Below are 19,664 nucleotides of genomic sequence, written 5' to 3' on the forward strand. Positions count from 1 at the left end.
AAGCCATGAAATAATTACAACCAACCACACTTTGGGTTACCTACACCAACATAAAAACAAAACAAAAACCACACCCCTTAACTCTTACTAGCCTCCTTTCAGAACACCCTGGGCTTCATAAACTACCAGACAGCTTTTAATATCAACATATACGTTAAAGTATATATCTTCCTTTCAAGATAAAAAAAAATTCTCTTTTTGGATTTAATAAAAGAAACAAAGGGCAATTTAAGCCCAAGAAAAATGGTCAGAACTTAAAACTTCCTGGCCTGCTGCAAGTGTCAAGGGTTTTACTGAAAGATTCTACCACCAGTGCTTAGAACCAAACAAGACTGAGGCTGCTCAAGTCAGTCTCTGAGGTTATGTCTCCACTGCAATTAAGACACCAGCGGCTGGCCCATGCTAGCTGACTTGGGCTCATGGGGATCGGGTTGCAGGACTGTTTCACTTCAGTGTAGATTTCCAGGCTGTAACTGGAGCTCATACTATAGGACCTTGCGAGGTGGGAGGGTCCCAGAGCCCAGGCTGGAGCCTGAACCCAAAAGTCTACACTGCAATTAAACAGTCCCACAACCCGAGCCCTTAGTGCCTGAGTCAGCTGGCACCGGCCTTATTTGTAATGTAGACATACCCCTAAGGGTACTGAGAGTTAGCAGCACAACAATGGAACCATGAACCAGCCATGAAACAAATCTGGTCACAACCACATCTAAAGTATTTTCTGTCCCTCCAGCTGATTAACTGCTCTGTGAGAAACTGAAGGCAGCTCCCTGGAACAAAGAAAGTCAAACTGAGGAAAGGTTTCAGAGTAGCAGCCGTGTTAGTCTGTATCCGCAAAAAGAAGAACAGGAGTACTTGTGGCACCTTAGAGACTAACAAATTTATTAGAGCATAAGCTTTCGTGGGCTGTAGTCCACGAAAGCTTATGCTCTAATAAATTTGTTAGTCTCTAAACTGAGGAAAGTGCAGGAGTCAGCCAGAAAGAAGAGGGCAGATGGGGGGGGGAGGGGGGAATATTATTGGAAACAGTGACTGGCTATTCATTCTACATGCCTTATCTGAATAGCAGAAAGATACCCACTGGATTGTTGAATGAGAAGGAGCAGAAACATCCCTGAATGAGAGTACCAGCTGAGAAATGAGAGCTGGGGACAAAACATTCTCAGTTGAGAGGATTCAGTTATGCAAAAAACAAAAACAACAACAAACAACTTACAAAGACTAGATTAATCTGAAGTCCAATAGCCTTTAGGAAAAGTGCAAAACCTCCCTCGCTAATAAGCTTTTCCCTCAGAACCCGAATGGCATTAACAACCCCTCCCTCTAATCCATCCCCACACAAATTCCTTCCTCACATACAACCCTCTCCAAGCAGAACCTTCTATACTCTGCTTGTCATAGGGCTTATCTGCCATGTAGGACCCCCCGGCTGAGTTAGTATGGCACTACACTTACTCACTTCCTCAGTTTCCTTCTCAGGAAGCCAATAAAATCAATTTGGGCACTTTTGATGCTTGACTTAATACAAGGGCTATCGATTAATCACAGTTAATTCGCACAATTAACTCAAAAAAATTAATTGCAATTAACAGCAGTTTTAATCGCACTGTTTAATACATTTCAATTGGTATTCTATTGTTTAATATTTTGGATGTTTTTATACATTTTCAAATATATTGATTGTATTCTGTATTGTAATTGAAAAATGTACAGTATTCACTTTATATTATTTGTATTACAAATATTTGCACTGTAAAATAAAAATAGTATTTTTTCAATTCACCTCATACAAGTACTGTAGTGCAATCTCTTTATCGTGAAAATGCAACTTACAGATGTAAGGGTTTTTTTGTTACATAACTACACAAAAACAAAAAACAATGTAAAACTTTAGAGCCTACAAGTCTACTCAGTCCTACTTCTTGTTCAGCCAATCACTAAGGCAAACAAGTTTGTTTACATTTATGGGCTTGTAGACTCTAAAAAGTTTGAGATTGCTTTATTTTTGAATGCTGGGTTTTTTTGTGCATAATTCTTCATTACATTTAACTTTCATGATAAAGAGATTGCACCACAGTACTTGTATTAAGTGAATTGAAAAATATTATATTTTTACAGTGCAAATATTTATATTTTTAATATAAAGTGAGCACTGTACACTTTGTATTCTGTATCGAAATATATTTGAAAATATAGAAAAAACATCCAAAAATATTTAAATAAATTGTATTCTATTATTAACAGCGCGATTAATTGAGATTTTTTTAATCGCTTGACAGCCCTAAATAATACCCTTCTTAGGATTGGTTATTACAAAACCACATACAAAAGGGGGCCATAACAGAGTCCCACATAAACAAAGCATGCATTTGGCTTTCAAGGTTCCTTTGAAGCCTGTCCTCCAAGCTCTTTTCCCATTTCTCTCAGGGCTTGTATACACTACCCACCAGATCGGTGGGTAGTGATCGATCCAGTGGGGGTCGATTTATTGCATCTAGTATACACACAATAAATCGACCAGTGAGCGCTCTCCCGTCGACTTCAGTACTCCACCAGAGCGAGGAGCGCAAGCTGAGTCGACAGGAGAGCATCAGCTGTCGACTTACTGCTGTGAAGATGCCATGGCAAGTAGATCTAAGTACATCGACTTGAGCTACGCTATTCATGTAGCTGAAGTTGCGCATCTTAGATCGACCCCATGTAGTGTAGACAAGCCCTCAGTGTTCTCTCAGCCTTTATGTCTCTCTTTACGGCAGGGTTCCCAGCAGACCTCCTGAAGCTTGGGTAGTTCAAGCAATTATTGTTTTTTTCCTAACCAGGAGTCACCAGCTCTTTTGCTATTTGTCTCCGTCAGCTGGCCCCACTTAGTCTTGAGGCTCAGAGTTTGCCAACCTTTTGCTAGTGTCTAGTCCCTGTTAATTCAAGGTCCTACAGAAGCCTTTTTACTCCCTTCAGTGTCTACTAGGAGGGAGGAGGCAGCATTTGTGCTCGTCACACTGAGTTAGGAGAAAGGGGAGACTTGCCCCCACTCTCTGCAAGGCTCCTGGCCCTGAATGATTAAAGAAACAGTAGCATTTGGGAAGAGACCCTGGTACGTACTCCCAGGAACACTCTCTCTCTTCTACTACCTTCCAAGTCCTTGTCCTGTAATTGGACCTTTCAACTCTTTAAGAGCCTGGGAGCAAGCAGGGTGGACTGACCAGCAGGAAGTACCACCCTTAAGGGGAAGACTACCCCATCACACTAATACATGAGATGAGCTAGAAACCCCAAGTTCACTATGGACTATTTATTACTGCCCATCACTGCAGTATCACTTCCCATGTAAAATGAACTGGCAGTAACAAAGCCCAAATGCAAATAGACAGAAGTCATGGCCTCCAGATCACTTGCTAGGTATTTTTTTTTCTTCTTAAACAAAAACAAAAAAAAACAAAAAACCCACAATCTAAAAGGTACAAAATTATACTTTACTCTATCACAGGCTGAATAATCATTTCTAAGGGTGGTTATCTTGTGGTCAAGGCACTGGACTGGGACTTGGGAACTGAATCCAGATCTCCCAGCTATGCACAGACTTCCTATGCACCCTTGGCCAAGTCACTTACTTTCTCAGTACCTCAGTTTCCCCATCCATAAAAGTGGGGATAAAGAAAGGTTAGGATAGCCTTTTTTTTTTTTTTTTTTTTTTTTTTTTAAGAGCCACCTTTATACACTCAAACTTATGGGTCTGACATCTCCTGGAATAAAAGTGATAGAACCTTTACCAAAGCCACCTCTATTGGGGCTGCACAAGCACCCCTACTGATGTTGATGTTCAGTGTCAGAGCCTCCCATCCATCTTGGTGCCACCTACTCTGTAGCAAAGAGTATGAGGAACACTGCCATACTAAGACTGCTTAGCAGGGCAGCGTAGTCCCCTGAATTTTACTTTAGTCTATTTCCTTTATTAAAAAAATGGAAATAGTTTTTGCCTCAGCACAGTCCTAATGCAGTACTGATCAATACCACGCACACCATGGACCAGAGATCTATCTAGAACTGTACACACATTTGATGCCTGTGTGCTTAAGCAAGGCTCACATCTCATTGCAATGTTCAGTTTATTTCGATAATAAATACTGTGGCTGTCCAACAGATGCTAAAAACTGATTTAGACTGATGTCTATTTCCAGATAGAAGAGGCCCGTATTCTCATATGCTGTGGTTATGGAAGGTTCTAGGATTAACAGAAAATCCACCTCTTCTCTGAACTATCCACAACAGCTCACTCAGGTTCCAGGCTAAAATCAAACCTGTGAAGGTCAGGATGAGTGTGGGGACCCTCATGAAGCAAACTGTTTAAAATCTAGGTGGCGTCCAAAGTTTGCAGGTTGCCATCTGTACAAGCGTATGGAACTATTGTCGGAGGTACCGGATATGATGATATCACAGGATTATAGATACCTGTCTAGTTCTATTTTCTGAACCATTTTGGTGATGTGAAGAAACAGGAGAAAGACATAACCAAATACACAGGTCAATGGGAAAGAAGGCATTCCTCTTCCATGCTGAGGGACACTTTTGCAAGAACAAAATACTAGATCAGAAGTGTGGGACTTGACCTCTTGAGGATTCTTCATCTAGTCCAGTCCCTTGCACTCAAGGCACGACTATGTAATAACCAAACCATTTCTGACAAGTGTTTAAGCTTTTCTTTAAAATCTCCAGTGATGGAGATTCCACAACCTCCCTAGGCAATTTGTTCCAGAGTTTATCTACCCTGACAGGAAGTTTTTCCTAATGTCCAACCTAAGCCCTCCCTTGCTTCAATGTAAATAATCCCACTGCTTCTTGTCCTATACTCAGAAGTTAACAAGCACAATTTTTCTGCCTCCTCCTTGTAACAACCTTTTGTACTTGTCCCCCCTCAGTCTTCCCTTCTATGCAAACACGGTTTTTTCAATCTTCCCTCATGGTCTAGAAAACATGACCTTTAATCATTTTTGTTGCTCTCCTCTGGACTTTCTGCAATTTATCCACAACTTTCCTAGCTTTTAACATCCAGAATTGGACACAATACTCCAGTTGAGGCCTTCTCAGTGGAGCAGAGCAGAAGAATTACTTCTCGTCTCTTGCTTGCAACACTCCTGCTAGTTCATCCCAGAACAATGTTTGCTTTTTATGCAAATGTTACACTGTTGACTCATACTTAGCTTGTGATCCATTATAACCCCCAGATCCCTTTCCCTTTCCACAGTACTCCTTCCCAGGAAGTCATTTCCCATTTTGTATGTATGCAACTGATTGTTCCTTCCTCAATTTACCCTTTGCTCTTCCCATTAAAGGGTAAATTCCCTGGGACAGGAAGCCTGCAGAAGGGGCTTCTAATTTAGACTTTTAACAACAATAGACTAATATAAAAGACTAAGCACCTAAGTAGGGGTTAGGGGCTAGCTCTAAGGAATCCCATCATACAACCCCCTTCCTGGTGCCTGTAGTGTGTTGCGCTTCACACCACAAAATTACTCAACTTTAGTAATAGAGTCCCCAAACTACCGTAGCAATCTCTGGCTCACATCTTTAGTACTCTGGGTAGCAAATATGTTATATTTGTCAGCAGCCCCGGCTTCAATTCAATTTTAATATTTCCATTTGGATATATTAAACATATGGCATCACATTCTCGGTATTTAAACTAACTGTAGGCCTCTGCCACCATCTCCATACTTTCTTCAATAAACAATGTTCAATGCTTTTGTACAACACACAACACACACAACCTTGCTTGAAAGAAAGTTGGAAAATACAAACTGCTGGCTTGACTTTTGTCAGGTATTTAAAAAAGGTATAGAAAACTCAAACTCAACTATGTATTGTAGTTTTAATAAATACAGAGACTATTGCTACTTTCTGTTTAACCCTGATAAAATAATTCTAGTCTCACGCTAATACATTCAGAGGACAAGTGAACAATGCATGTGTGGGAATACTAACACAGAAGAATTTGACACTTAGCACGAAGCTCACATGCTGCATAGCAATATACATATTTTACTGCATTACCCTTCAAACTTGTATCTGATGTTTTCAAGGTTTAAAAAACATCTGTTTTGAAAGTTATTTTCAAAAAGGAACAGACTTCAAATTAATAACCTGGAATAACTAGACCAGTAGACAAATATAGTAACATATTTGTGCCAGTTACAGGCACAGGGGAATGTTCCATCCCCTGAAATTCCCTCCAGTTGAGAAAGGTTCCACTACCAGGCTAACTTGATCCTACTTTCCCTCAGGGCTTAACTACACTACAAAATTAAGTCGACTTCATCTAATTCGACCTCGAGCCTCCGAAGTAAGTCAATTGTGTGTGGCCACACCATGCTCATAGTCTCGATGGAGTGTGCCCTCACTAGCAGTGCCGGCATTGATGCACAAAGCAGTTCATCGGGGGAAGCTATTCCAAACTGCAACTTGCCACAGTGTGTTTTGGGAAGTTTGTGCAATGCCTCATAGGACCAAAACATTGTCGCAGGGGAGAATGGGAACACTGCGACGGCATCTCATGATGCAGTCCTCCCTACCTCATATCAACGGCAAACAACCCAGTGGTTTTCACGCTTAAAACTGCCATGCGTATGCCATAACTCCAGAAGCATGCAGCCTGCTCAGTTGTGCACTCTTGCTATGAGCACCTTAAACACCTCGCGCCTTCTCCTGCAGTATTTCCAGAGCCAAAGTAGGGCCCGCCACGTGGGACATAGCGATGTCCTGCAAGCAACCCTGCTGCAAGCCACCGAAAAAAAATTCAGTTGCTTCTGGCAGTCACAGAGCAGCTGCACTCTGTTGAGTGTCGTTTCTGGTCCCGTGAAAAAAGCACTGACTGGTGGGACCGCATCGTTTTGCGGGTATGGGATGACGAGCAGTGGCTGCAGAACTTTCGAATGCGGAAGACCACCTTCCAGGAACTTTATGCAGAGCTTTCCTCTGCCCTGCAGTTCAGCAACACAAAAATGAAAGCTGCTCAAACAGTGGAGAAGCGAGTGGCAATCGCTATTTGGAAGGTTGCTATGCCAGACAGTTACCGGTCAGTGGGGAATTAATTTGGAGTAGGCAAATCAACCGTGGGAGCTGCTGTGCTCCAAGTGTGCAAGGCCAGGACTTCTGCTATAAAGGGTAGAGTCTGGGAAATGTGCAAGACATAATGGATGGTTTTGCCGCAATGGGGTTCCCTAATTCTGGTGAGGCGATAGATGGCATGAATATCCCCATCTTGGCACCAGACCACCTTGCCAAAGAGTACATAAACAAAAGGGATACTTTTCAATGGTGTTGCAAGCACTGGTGGATCACAGGGGGCGTTTCACTGACATCAACGTAGGATGGTCGGGAAAGGTTCATAACGCGTGCATCTTTAGGAACTCGGGTCTGTTCAAAAGCTGCAATCCGGGACTTGCTTTCCAGACCACAAAATGAACATTGACAATGTTGAGATGCCTATAGTTATCCTGGGGGACCCAGCCTACCTCTTGCTTCCATGGCTCATGAAGCCACACACCGGCCGTCTGGACAGCAGTAAGGAACGGTTCAACTATAGGCTCAGCAAGTGCAGAGCGGTGATTGAATGTGCCTTTGGTCATTTAAAAGGGCGCTGGAGAAGTTTACTAACAAGGCTGGACCTTAATGAAGAGAACATCCCCATGGTTATAGCTGCCTGCTGTGTGCTCCATAATATATGTGAACAAAAGGGGGGAAATTTTCTGCAGGGGTAGGCAGTTGATGCAGATCGCATGGCAGCCATTTTTGATCAGCCAGACACCAGGGCAATAAGAAGAGCACAGCAAGGGGCAGTGCGTATCCGCGAGGCTTTGAAAAGCCATTTAAAAAATGAGTCACAGTAACGTGAGCGGCTCATCTGCATTGTGCTTTCCCAAACCTTCACCGGGCTTGTATCACTGCCCCTGTAAAGTCAACCCCCTACCCAAGCCCACTGCTTCTACTCATTAAAGAACATTTATTTCTGAAATCCATTTACTTTATTTAAGAAACGTAAGAGGAAGAACAAGGGGAAAAAAGTTAGCCTTGGGGAAAAGAGGTTGTAAAGTTGGAATGGGAGAAACATTTTTAGCTCTATAACATGACACCGCATTCTAGACCATCAAAGGTCTGGGAATGGGTGCCTTCTGTTCCTTGTACCCTCCCCCTGAGTTAAATGAAAGGGATAATGGACTTCTCCTACACCTCATGGAACACTTGGGGGAGGGTAATTCTGCGCCAGGCAATGCTGGCTGGCTGTCCACCAGGGTCTGCAGAGGGACTCTACTCTCCTGCTTCTATTCCTACAGTTCAACCAGACACCTTAACATGTCTGATTGGTCCCTCAGAATCCGAAGCATCTGATCCTGAGCCACACATTCATGTTCATGGGAAGTTTTCCTGCTCTCCATGTCCATGTCTAACTTCCCAGACAGTGAAATCTTCCATGCTCTCAGCTCTGTCTCAGCTGTCCCCAAGGCATTCATTATCTTGGTGAACATGTCCTCGCGCCTTCTCTTGCGCCTCCTTCTAATCACCGAAAGTCTGCTTTCAGGTGTTGATGACACGCCGAAGGACACATTTCCAGCTGTCAGTCAGGGGTGGGGGGGAGAAAGGAGCTATTGTACATGCATAAAATATTTCCATAGCAAGGCTGTTTTCATAAAAATAAATAAGTAAATAAATAAAAAAAACCTCATTACACTAGGTGCAAGCCATAATAATCAGAATCCGTAATTGTTCACTGCACCGTTTTGCTGTTCCAGCCATGGTGAGTAACCCCTCCCCTCCGAGTCATGGGTGACCACACTTTTAATGAAGTTTATGGCAGGCTCATGTCGGGAGCACAGGAAGCTAGTCAAACAATGGCCCTTCCCCATAGCACCACAGGAAGCTGTTTACAAACGGGGGGAGGGGAGTTTCACTCCCAAATAGCGGAATCTCACACATGGGGCCCCAGTCCCCCATCAGTCACTTAAACTACTTGCCAACCCATGCCGAGCACAATAAAGGCACTTTAGCGGCTGTGTGGTTTGGCGATCCGGAATGTGGGGTGGAGGGGTCTACATGCTCTTTTTTCCTCCTTGTAAGAGCACTTTTCATGAGAACTTTCCCCGTTTCCCCTAGGCAATCCTATGTGATATCAGTCTCCTGAGTGTAACAGAGGCGGAAAAGAAGGAGATGTTTCAAACATCTGGGTATAGACCCGGTCCCCTTATGCTGCTATGCTGTGTACCGCAATGATGCCAGCAGAATTAATTCAAGAGTTGCATGGGAAAGTGTCCTATCATGGTGGAAGAAATAAGACTGCCCTGCCCAGAAACCTTCTGCAAAAGACTGAAGAGTACCTCCATGAAAGTTTTCTAGAGATATCCATGGAGGATCCAGGGCTATCCCAGTCCACATAAACAGTCTTTTCCGGGGGCCGTCTACGTAGCTGGAGTGCTCTCTTGTAATCAGAGAGCCATAGCACCTCGCTTTTTCTTCACAGTAAATGTGCAATACCACCAAATGTGTGTGCCCGCTAAAGTTTAACTGGACTTTCATTGTAATTGTATACCCACAAGAGGTGCCTTCCCCGGCATCATGGTCGGCCATCGTGATGTCTTGCGACCCACAGGTCTTAAAAATATTTCCTGACTCTCAGGGAGAATGGATCCACCACTTGCCTGTCTCCCATTGTCCTCCTCCTCATCCACCATATCATCCTCCTTGTTGTCTCTAGACTCTCACACCTCTGAGGTGTCCATGTTGCTTGTGGGGGTACTGGTAGGGTCACTCCCGAGAATCACATGCAGCTCATTGTAGAACCAGCATGTGTGGGGTTCAGCACCAGAATGACTGTTCGCCTTCCTTGCCTTCTGGTATGCTTGGCAAAGTTTTTCTTTTCACATGGTATGCTATGTGTCCCTCATGTAGCCCTTCTTCCCCATTCCACAAGCAATCTTTGCAAAGATGTCAGCGTTTCTTCTGCTGGATCGGAGTTTTGCCTGCACAGACTCTTCTCCCCACACAGTGATGAGATTCACTACCTCCTGTGCAGACCAGGCTGGAGAGCGTTTGGGGTGTGTAGTCTCCATGATCAGCTGTACTCAAGCTGGCATGCTCCCAATGCTGAACAAACTGGAAATGGGAAATCAAAAATTTCTGGGGCTTTAGCAGAGGAGGGGCTGTTTCCTGTGTACCTGGCTGCAGTGCAGCAGAGTTGAGAATGATTTCCAGAACTGTCACGGATGAGCATTGTGGGACACCACCTGGAGGCCAATTAAGTCAAATTACACAACGCTGTGTCTGCACTACCTCACAGTCCACCCATAAAAATCGAATTAAGCGCTATGCCTCTCAGATAGGTGGATTACAGATGTCGACATTAGAGGCAACTTAGGTCGGTGTAAAGGACCTGGTAGTGTAGACACATACATTAACAAGTCGACTTAAGGCAGCTTCCTTCGACCTACCTCTGTAGTATAGACCACACCTCAGTTACAGATTGTGTTAACTATACTTTGAGGAACAAACAACAATTTCTCATCTCTCTCCTGTCCCCACCCCTTTTAATCAAACCCAAGTTCCCCCTTACAACAACAAATCCAAGTCTTCGGCTGTCAATTTTCATCTCTATCATGGATGATCCACTTGTCTCCAGGCTGGGCTGGATCTGCGTATCTTATTACGCCGGGGGGGGGGAAAGGGGGGAGTTCTCAGGTAAGCACTGATACCCCTTTTTCTATTTTTCCTTGTGCTAAGGTCCATAGAGCCATTACAACAGGATTTTCACAGCAGGTGCCTCCTAGGTGGGAAACAGGCTCATCCTTGAAATGAGAATATCCAAGACAAGGTCTATTATGTATATCCTCCAGCCTTCCCCAGGCAATAAGAGATGGAAAAGACTTCTACCAGAAAATAGTCACAGGATAACCAATATGCTGAATTTGGTTAACTTATATGATCATGGCCATGAAGCTGCCAAGCATCTCTCAGAACAGAAGATAAGACTACCTTGCCATGAGAGAAACTGCCAGTGTTCCTAACGACTGGACTTTAATGCTTGACCAAAAGAAGACTATTTCTTCAATGTACTTAAGAGAATGAATGCTATGATAGTAGTGAGGACTGCCTGTCTGAATTATAGGTTACAGTACTGGGTCTTGCTCAAGAAAGCTCCCAATTTAAAAAAAATTTTGGAGGGAACTTCAGGGACAAGATGCTCCTCCACTATCAGTGATTGAGAGGTCTGGCTCTGTCCCCAAGCTGCAAGCAGGCATAAGTACCCATGGTAATGATTCTGTGAACCATAGCATACTGAAGATACAAATCCTACAAGAACTTTGTTGTTGACCTCTGCCCCCACTTTTAGGGCCAAAAGCCACTTACATGGTACAGCTAATAGGATACAGCAACCTTAATCCATGACAAATGTTCCAAGCACAAAAGACCTCATGTAATTCTTATCATTAAATTAATCCCAATCCATAGTCCATGAAACCATAATCTGCTGATTGCATTTTCTACTGAGGTATTTATATGATTATTATCCTTGAATTATCATAGTACCACCCAACTATTCAGAAACAATTTAATAGACATCCCTGTCTTTCCAGCCTGAAGAAATAGACTGATTAGTTTATATTTATTTGTGCACGCACACAAAAATTTTAGAGGGAAATCTGAATTGAAGAAGTGAGTTTTGAGTGATATTCATAGTAATTCACGTCTTGTGGAGTAAATTCCATAGTTTAGGTCCAGCTCCTTTGAAAGTTGTGTGTACTTATAGTCTCCCATTACTGATTAACAGTTTCATAATTCCTGTAGCCTATATCAGTCATGGGAGGCCATGACAGTAGAGGAAGGAGCAATCTCTCAAGTAGGTAGAGCCAATCCCATGAAGGATTTTTAATATCAGGACAGACTTTGAACTGTACTCTGTATTCAGTTAGGAGCAAGCACAAAGTGTAGGATGATGTTCACAGCAGGCAGGCAGGTGCATTTTGTATCAGTTGAAATCTCTCCAGACAAGTGTTTTCATTCTTAAATATGAACCGCAGTAATCAAGCCCAGAGGTCCAAAATGCATATATCAATTTGGCAGGTCTGTGCCTCAGAGGATAGCATCTTTTGGCCAACTACAAACAGACATGGGTGTTTTCCGATGCCAAGGCTCTGGGCTCTTCATGGCTTACAGATGCCCAAATAGCCCCCAAAATTACAGATCAACAATGAAAGCACATGTGCACAATAACAGGGAATGCTATAGAGAACACAAGTTCTTCTAAATACACCTCTACCCCGATATAACGCTGTCCTCGGGAGCCAAAAAAATCTTACCGCGTTATAAGTGAAACCGCGTTATATAGAACTTGATTTGATCTGCCGGAGTGCGCAGCCTCCCCCCCGCCCCCAGCACTGCTTTACCATGTTATATCAGAATTCGTGTTATATTGGGTCGCATTATATCGGGGTAGAGGTGTACTTCCTTCAGCTTCAGTAAAGTCAAGTTTCAGCTTTAGTTCAACTGCTCTTTATCAGGGTGCTGATTTCTGAAAAGCATTGAGAGCACTGGAGGTCAATGATATTTCCATTTGATTAAATGAGTGTTGGCTGCATTCTGCTGTCATTTCTGCCCAGATTGCCTCACCAGCTCTACTGCTTTATGTAGAATGCTTATCATAACGGAGATGACTGAGCTTGTGTGACTCTGCAGGTGAAAAAAGGAAGAACAGTTGCCCATAAGAACCCTCTGGGTTTGAAAAAAGGAACTGATCCATCTCAGTATGTTTCCATTCACACCTGCAGTTTCTGGGATACAGGACAAGAGAACCTGATGATCAATGGTGTCAAGTGTCTAGCAGAGAATTTAAAAAAAAAAAAAAAAAAAAAAAATTATTAAATGCACTCTCTTTAGAATATTTCCCACAAATATCATGGGAATGAAAGGTAAGGTTCTACACACTGCTCTCTCCTTAGCTTCTTACCATATCCTGCAGCAAGACTTGGATATGCAAAAAACTGTTTGCACTTTTAATATGGGACTGAAATGTACCCCAAGTAATCCTCAGGGGGTGGGGATGGGGGTGGGGGTGTTTTAAGAATTGCTGCTCTGTACTGATTGAATCCAGAGAGGCAAGTTTAATGAGGTATATGTTGAAAATTAAACTAACACACACGTAACTATTTTGAGGGGGGAAAAACATGAAGTTGTGTTTATATTTTGAGATTACTGAGAAGACGTTGTTACTGTTCTAATGAAATATGCATTATTTGATAATTGATAATGTCCTTAACTATTTGCTTGCTTCAAAGTGCTTCCGTTTTATTGTTTTCCTTTTGTTGCTAAACAAAGTTTAAACTTTTAGAACAAACAGTATGAGCTATATCACCAGATTATTAAATTGAAGGGTGTAATCAGCAGCAAGCAACCTAATAACTGCTCCTGCACTGCTTTACAACATATGCTGTACATTTGAAAAGGCTTGCAATTTTGACTACACAGCTAAATTAGCCAACCATACAGCCTACATTCACCTCAAACTTTTGCAATGTGCTAAAAACTCTTAGCAAGTAAAGGTCAAACCTAGAAGAAGAACCCACTTAGCCAAGTTCCACAGCCAGTGCCTCCACTCACTAAGGAAGAGAGTGCCTCCAAGCCAAGTTACTGAATCATTTGGTTAAAGTTAAACCATCTAAAGTTGTGATTAAAATAACATTTTGTACTTCATTCCCTTCTGCACCTGTAGATTTTCAAGCATTTGGGTAAGCATTATTAGCCCAATATTACAGGTACCTAGTAGGGCTGTCAATTAATCGCAGTTAACTCACCCAACTAACTCAAAACAATTAATTGTGATTAATCACACTGTTAAACAAGAGAAAACCAATTGAAATGTATAAAGTATTTTCGGATGTTTTTCTACATTTTCAAACATATCAATTTCAGTTACATCACAGAAAAGTGTACAATGCTCATTTTATATTATTTTTATTACAAATATTTGCACTGTAAAAATGATAAAAGATAGTATTTTTCAATTCACCTCATACAAGCACTGTACTGCAATCTCTAACATGAAAGTGAACTTACAAATGTAGACTTTGTTACATAACTGCACTCAAAAACAAAACAATGTAAAACTTTAGAGCCTACAAGTCCACTCAGTCCTACTTTTTGTTCAGCCAATCACTAAGACAAGTATGACTTTGGATGTCCCATTAACATGGAGAGTCAGTAATCTCATTATACCCAAGAAAGACCATAATGTCTAAAATCACATCACCACCAAACTGCTAGGAAAAGTATTGCATAATCCAAAAGCTGCACTTAGATTCTGTTGCTTGAAAATATGTCTGATACCTCTCTGAGGCTAGATAAAATTAGCAGGGATAATGCAGTACACACTACTATCAAACAGTTATTTTTAAGCCAACTTTCTGAACAAGTCAAGAGGCACTTGTCTTCTGAGGATTAAGACTACGCTGAGTTTGAAGTTTTAAAATTAAGCTGTTTGAATTAGTCAAATGTCTGAACAATATTTAAGGCGTGAAACAAATTAGAACTTTTTGTACTCAGAATTCAAAAACAGCCAAGTGGAATTTTACCAAACTACCATTTAAAGTTACTTTTGAATAAGAAACAAGCATGAGACATTTCAGACCAAAAGGTTTTCCTCCATAAAGTTTTAAATTACTAAAACACAAAGATTTGGGCTATTTTCTGATTATCGATTTTTGTGTTATTAAAGTAAATTCAGTGAACAAAAGTTTTAACTGTTTAATGTTATTAGTGAAACAGACAGCTTGCATTAATAGCTAATTTCTTATTTTGCCTCTGGCCCTGTTTAATACACTAGGTGTGCACCAATATCTCATTAGTGCACACCCTACAGTGTCTGACTACTTGTTTAACACACCCTCTGCTGTTTTATTTGATCTTTTCAACATTACATATTAGACTCCTAGGGCTTGATATTTTGAGAAGTTACCTGATGCTGTAACATGTACTTTTTAAAAGAAAGAAACTAAAGCTGTAGAACTACCACACCAACACATAATAAAATTAACTGAAGACAGTTATAAATTAAGTAGTTAATAAAAAGCTGTGTGAATTTCTTTTGTTCTTCCTCTTTGTATCATTATATTTTTTCTCCCCAAGTTCACTTTGTTCTTCTTACTGGCCAGTGCAGCTTTTCTTTCCTAGGATATGTTTTTCCCTTCCCTTGGTACATGTTTCCTTGGCTCTGTTATATGTCCCTCACCTACGCCTACCTCAGTTCATACTACCCCTTCATTTCTTTGGCACTTCCCATTCCCTTTGCATTTGTTTTCCTTATCTTATGCTCTCACGATATTTCAATTTCGGGAGGATTACAGAGAAACTAGTCCATGATGTGTCCATTCAGACTTGTGCACAACTACATAACAAGGAAACACAGACATGAAATAACCAAGTTGGAAGGGGCAAGAGAAGTTCAAGAAAAGGAATAATGGGGAAGGGGAGGGGGAAACTAAGTACACCTGACAACTACAAAAAAAAAGTGTGTCCTGCACCTAAAAAAAAAAAGTTTGATGCATTTAAACCTACATACATAGACAATGAGTTTGAGAATTTAAGATCTTCATACAATAGATATATTACAGTCGTAGCATACTGATACACTTTAGTCTAAGAAGAGTAGAAAAATATTTAGTACTACAAACAGCATTAATTCTTTCACTCAAATGAAAAGCTTTTTTTTTAATTAAAAGCATTGTGATGAGTAGCAAAAACAGCCCACAAAAGTTGACCAAAGCCTATGCAAATGAGACAGGGAGCACGTAAAGCAGACATTGTTTGTGCTAGCTCTATGAACTAGCTTTTGTTAAGCAGAAGTCTAATCCTTAAACTTTTTCCAAAAGAGAAATGTAGGTATGGTTTAGCCAGCTTCAAATGCTATTTAAAAAATAGTAAAATGTTTCTCTACAGAATGCATTCCTAACTTCTTAAAAAAAAAAAAAAAAAAAAAAGCATTAAAGCCGCAGAAAAGGTTATGCCACACAGAGTAAACCATTCAGGCCAGAAATCATGTATTTTGTTTCTGTGAAATAGCATATTAAGTTGTGGTGCTAGATGGACAAGAAACAAAACATACCCAACCTCTTATGACAACTTAATTTAGTGTAGAGATTTTAAATGCTCTGGCAGTAAGCTTTTACTAAAATGTGTCTAAAAAGCAGGGACATGAGCGTCAACATCCAGTCACTACTGATTTTATATGTAAGACACCAAGGACTTACAACATTAGTCCACCAGGTTATATTGACACTATTAGAAAGAAAAAAAAAAAAAGCATTTCCTGTCAATCAGCAAAAATAAGTTTTGGACTGTATTTTTTTGTTCTCTTCAAAGGAGTGCCCACTAAGAAAAGATAAGAAACAGGTGAAAGTAAATCTCATTCTGAAATTTGTATCAGAAGAAAGTATGTTTAAAACCATGACCTATGAATCTACAAGAGTTCAATCCAACTTATCTGTCCAGTAAGACCCCAATATTAAAGAGAGTTAAGCCCTGGGATGGAGCTATGTATAGGCCCTATCAACACCACAATTAGGTCAGGGAACCTGGTTCCAACACAACTGTCCCCACTTGTGGCTCCAGACTGTAGAGTAGATGAACCAAAAGAAGACTACAAAATATGGATAAGGTCCAGTTTACACTATAAACTAGAGCAATATTTGTTACCAAGTATCCTGACACACTTGCTGTCTAGACACATTGGGGTAAGCTCTTCCAATACACCTCAACTGTGCTAGTTGCAATATCCTTGCAATTCCTAGGTCACAGCTTCCATGTTGTGGCTGTAGTCAGATTTATGAGGTGGACAAGCAGATGTGCTAGTAATTTGCTCTCAAAGCTACCATAAAAACTGATAATGTTGTATACATAACGTGAGGAAAACATTTGACTTTCAGTGGTGAAAATAGGATCTAGATCACAGGTGCAGCTACCCAAGGACTTGGCTTACAGTGTACATCATTATCAGGTCCCTATGTTAGCCATGAGTATAAAATTTGTTAAAAATAAGAAATTTCTGAATAGCAAGAGTATTCTGCATGTATGGAACTACTATTACTCATTAGGACTTCAAATATGTTAGAATGTACAGCCATCACCCAAATATTCAAATTGCCCCAACTTGCAAGCAATAAATTGACCCTTGCATCTTTTAGAGCATGAATTTCTCAGCAATTACATGAAACAGTATCAGCTCTCATACCCTACTCCCCACTGTTCATTAAGAGATGTTTATCTGGTAGGCTAAAATACAAGATGCTAGAACTTCAGAATTCCATAACTAAGTAGAAGTTTCTGCTTAGCTTACAAATTATTAATGCACTGTATTCCACCACCCACATTCTATGTACAGGTGCACATTCTGTTCGGAACCACATAGCCCAAGTTTTAAAAGGGGGTATTTTCCCCTTCATTTGAAGCTGAATCTTTCCACAACACGAAAAGATAACTCAATAGTTTATTATGAAAACAAGCACAATCGTGTGTATGCGTAACACAACTTTTCAAAAGTTTATCAGATACAAAACCTACTTCAATTGCCCTTCACCATAACAATGTTGAAAAACTAAAAATCTATTTTATTCAGTGGGCATTTCACCCCAGCAAGAAGAAATTTTGCATAACTGGCTTACTAGCTTATGTAATTTATTGTTCCTACTTTTGACAACTGTAAAATTAAGGCATCCAGCCATTCCTAAGTCTATTTCAGCTTTATATTACAAAGCAATCAGAAACTGACAGTACACAAGCATTAGTTTCATATGAATGTCAGCCATTAGCATTTTAGAAAATCATCTCAAGAGCTAGATATCTTTCATTTTAGCACATGCTACTCATTAAGACTCTGAAATGTGTCAAGACACTAAAGAATTGAGGAAGCAGCATGGGCTACAGGATCAAGTACGGGAACAGAAAACAGTGTCCCCAGTTCTCCTTCCATCACTTCAATAGGCTTACTAGGAAGTTTTGAGCAAGCCATTTAGCCCCATGTCTATTTTCCCATATGTAAGATTGTTGTAGTAAAGGTGGGAAAAACATTGTGAAAATTAGTTAGCAGTTGCACAACACTATGTATATGAGAAGTATTAATAGTATTGAGATTATCTAATGAAAGTGGTCATAAGTTGCATATAAGCCTCACAGTTCTCAAGAATACACTCATTTTAAACAGAAAATGTATACACCACGACACATGACTATCTGCAGGATAGTGTCTGCGTTTAGAAGTGGCAATAACTTGTCATCCCTTTGAACAACAAAGTTAACACTGCCCCCTATAAAAAGTAGTGAAAGCAAAGTACTAGCACAAGACATGTGTAGGAAACCTATGGTGAAGATGTGAAGAATAGGCAGATACTTCAATGGTACTGAAGTCTCTCATAGTTCACAGATTCACGCACACTACAGCACTCATTACTGGTCAACAAACATAGGTAGGAGTTAAGTAACGCGACTAAGCAAGGCGTGTAGAATTTGGTCCTACAGGGTAGTAGATTCACAGAAACAGGGCGCAGGCGGATCTCCACGCACAGGCTACTTACCAGTAAGCAGTCACCGTTCACTTCAGATTTGGGGTCCCTTAACATCACATCGATTTTTTCAAACCGAGCCTCAAAGTTTTCTCCTGTCGACATGTTTCCGAGAATAGAGTTCTCCTTATTCCAGAGCAAAGCAGGGTAAGCTACCAGGCTACGATGCTTCCTGAGTAGCCTCTAGATCAGAGAAGTCAGGGGCGAGGGGGGAGGAAAGTCTCAGACGCTCCCCCAAAAGATTTAGAGCCGAGAGTGGGGCAGGAAGAGCTGTTCCCTCTATCCGCACACACGAGTTTCTAGGCTGCGACCGCAACCCCGCAGGTTCCCTCGCTCCACCTCGGTCTCGCCAGCCGCATTCCCCCAGCCAGGCGGCCGCCCTCACAACCAGCGGAGCGGTTCCTCCTCTTGCTGCTGCTCGGCGCCAGCTCCCGAAGAGCAATTTCTTTTGAAGCAAAAACCACCATGAAAACAGGAAACTCCTCAGCGCCTCGGGGCTACTCCCTCCATGGAGCCCCGGGGCGGGGTACGGGGACAGGCGCTGCCCCCGCCCTGTGCCCAAGCTGCTCCGGGCAGCGGGGTGCCAGCTGCGCAGGCCGCCCTGGTCCCCACTTCCGGGGGAGAGGCCCCCCTCGAGCGCGGCGACACCCCTCGGGCACGAGCGGCTTCAGCGGAGTGACGGCAGCATCTTCCTTCCTCGCTACCTGCCCCGGCGGCTCCTCCTCGGCTCCCCCGCGCCCCTCCTGACCGGCCCCGCAGGGACTCGCCGCCCTACTTCAGCCCCCGGCCGGGAGCTGCGCTTCAACTCGCCGCAACTTCCAGCCCCGGCTCCTCACCCATCTCCCTCCCCCACAGACCAGTCGGAGGAAGCCGCTTCTCCCGGGAAAGGGATCAAGCGCGGCTACGGAAAGGAAAGGGCAAAAAAAAAAAAAAAGCGAAGCAAGGTCCGGCCGCGGCTGCCTCCGGGAATGAGGGGAAGACTCGCACAAATATGTCCGCCTTCCTGTTTAAACAGACCGAAAGGGCCGGAACCAAACGCGCATGCGCTACGGAAGAGCGCGCGCGAGAGAGGGGGGG

At 42.1% G+C, this 19,664-nt stretch overlaps 1 protein-coding gene across 2 annotated transcripts in view; it reads right to left on the reverse strand.

Annotated features, from left to right (window-relative positions):
* The window catches only part of ROCK1 (Rho associated coiled-coil containing protein kinase 1), a 185,046-nt gene extending 165,435 nt beyond the window's left edge, over positions 1-19,611 (reverse strand). For both annotated transcript variants that reach the window (XM_005309499.5, XM_005309498.5), the window contains exon 1: positions 18,600-19,611. In XM_005309499.5, coding sequence (XP_005309556.2) covers positions 18,600-18,692 — 93 coding nt within the window. In that variant the 5' untranslated portion in view covers positions 18,693-19,611. The remainder of the gene's footprint in view (positions 1-18,599) is intronic.
* Between the last annotated feature and the right edge of the window lie 53 nt (positions 19,612-19,664).

The sequence above is a fragment of the Chrysemys picta genome, chromosome 2 (genome assembly GCF_011386835.1).
Source record: "Chrysemys picta bellii isolate R12L10 chromosome 2, ASM1138683v2, whole genome shotgun sequence".
NCBI lineage: Eukaryota > Metazoa > Chordata > Testudines > Emydidae > Chrysemys > Chrysemys picta.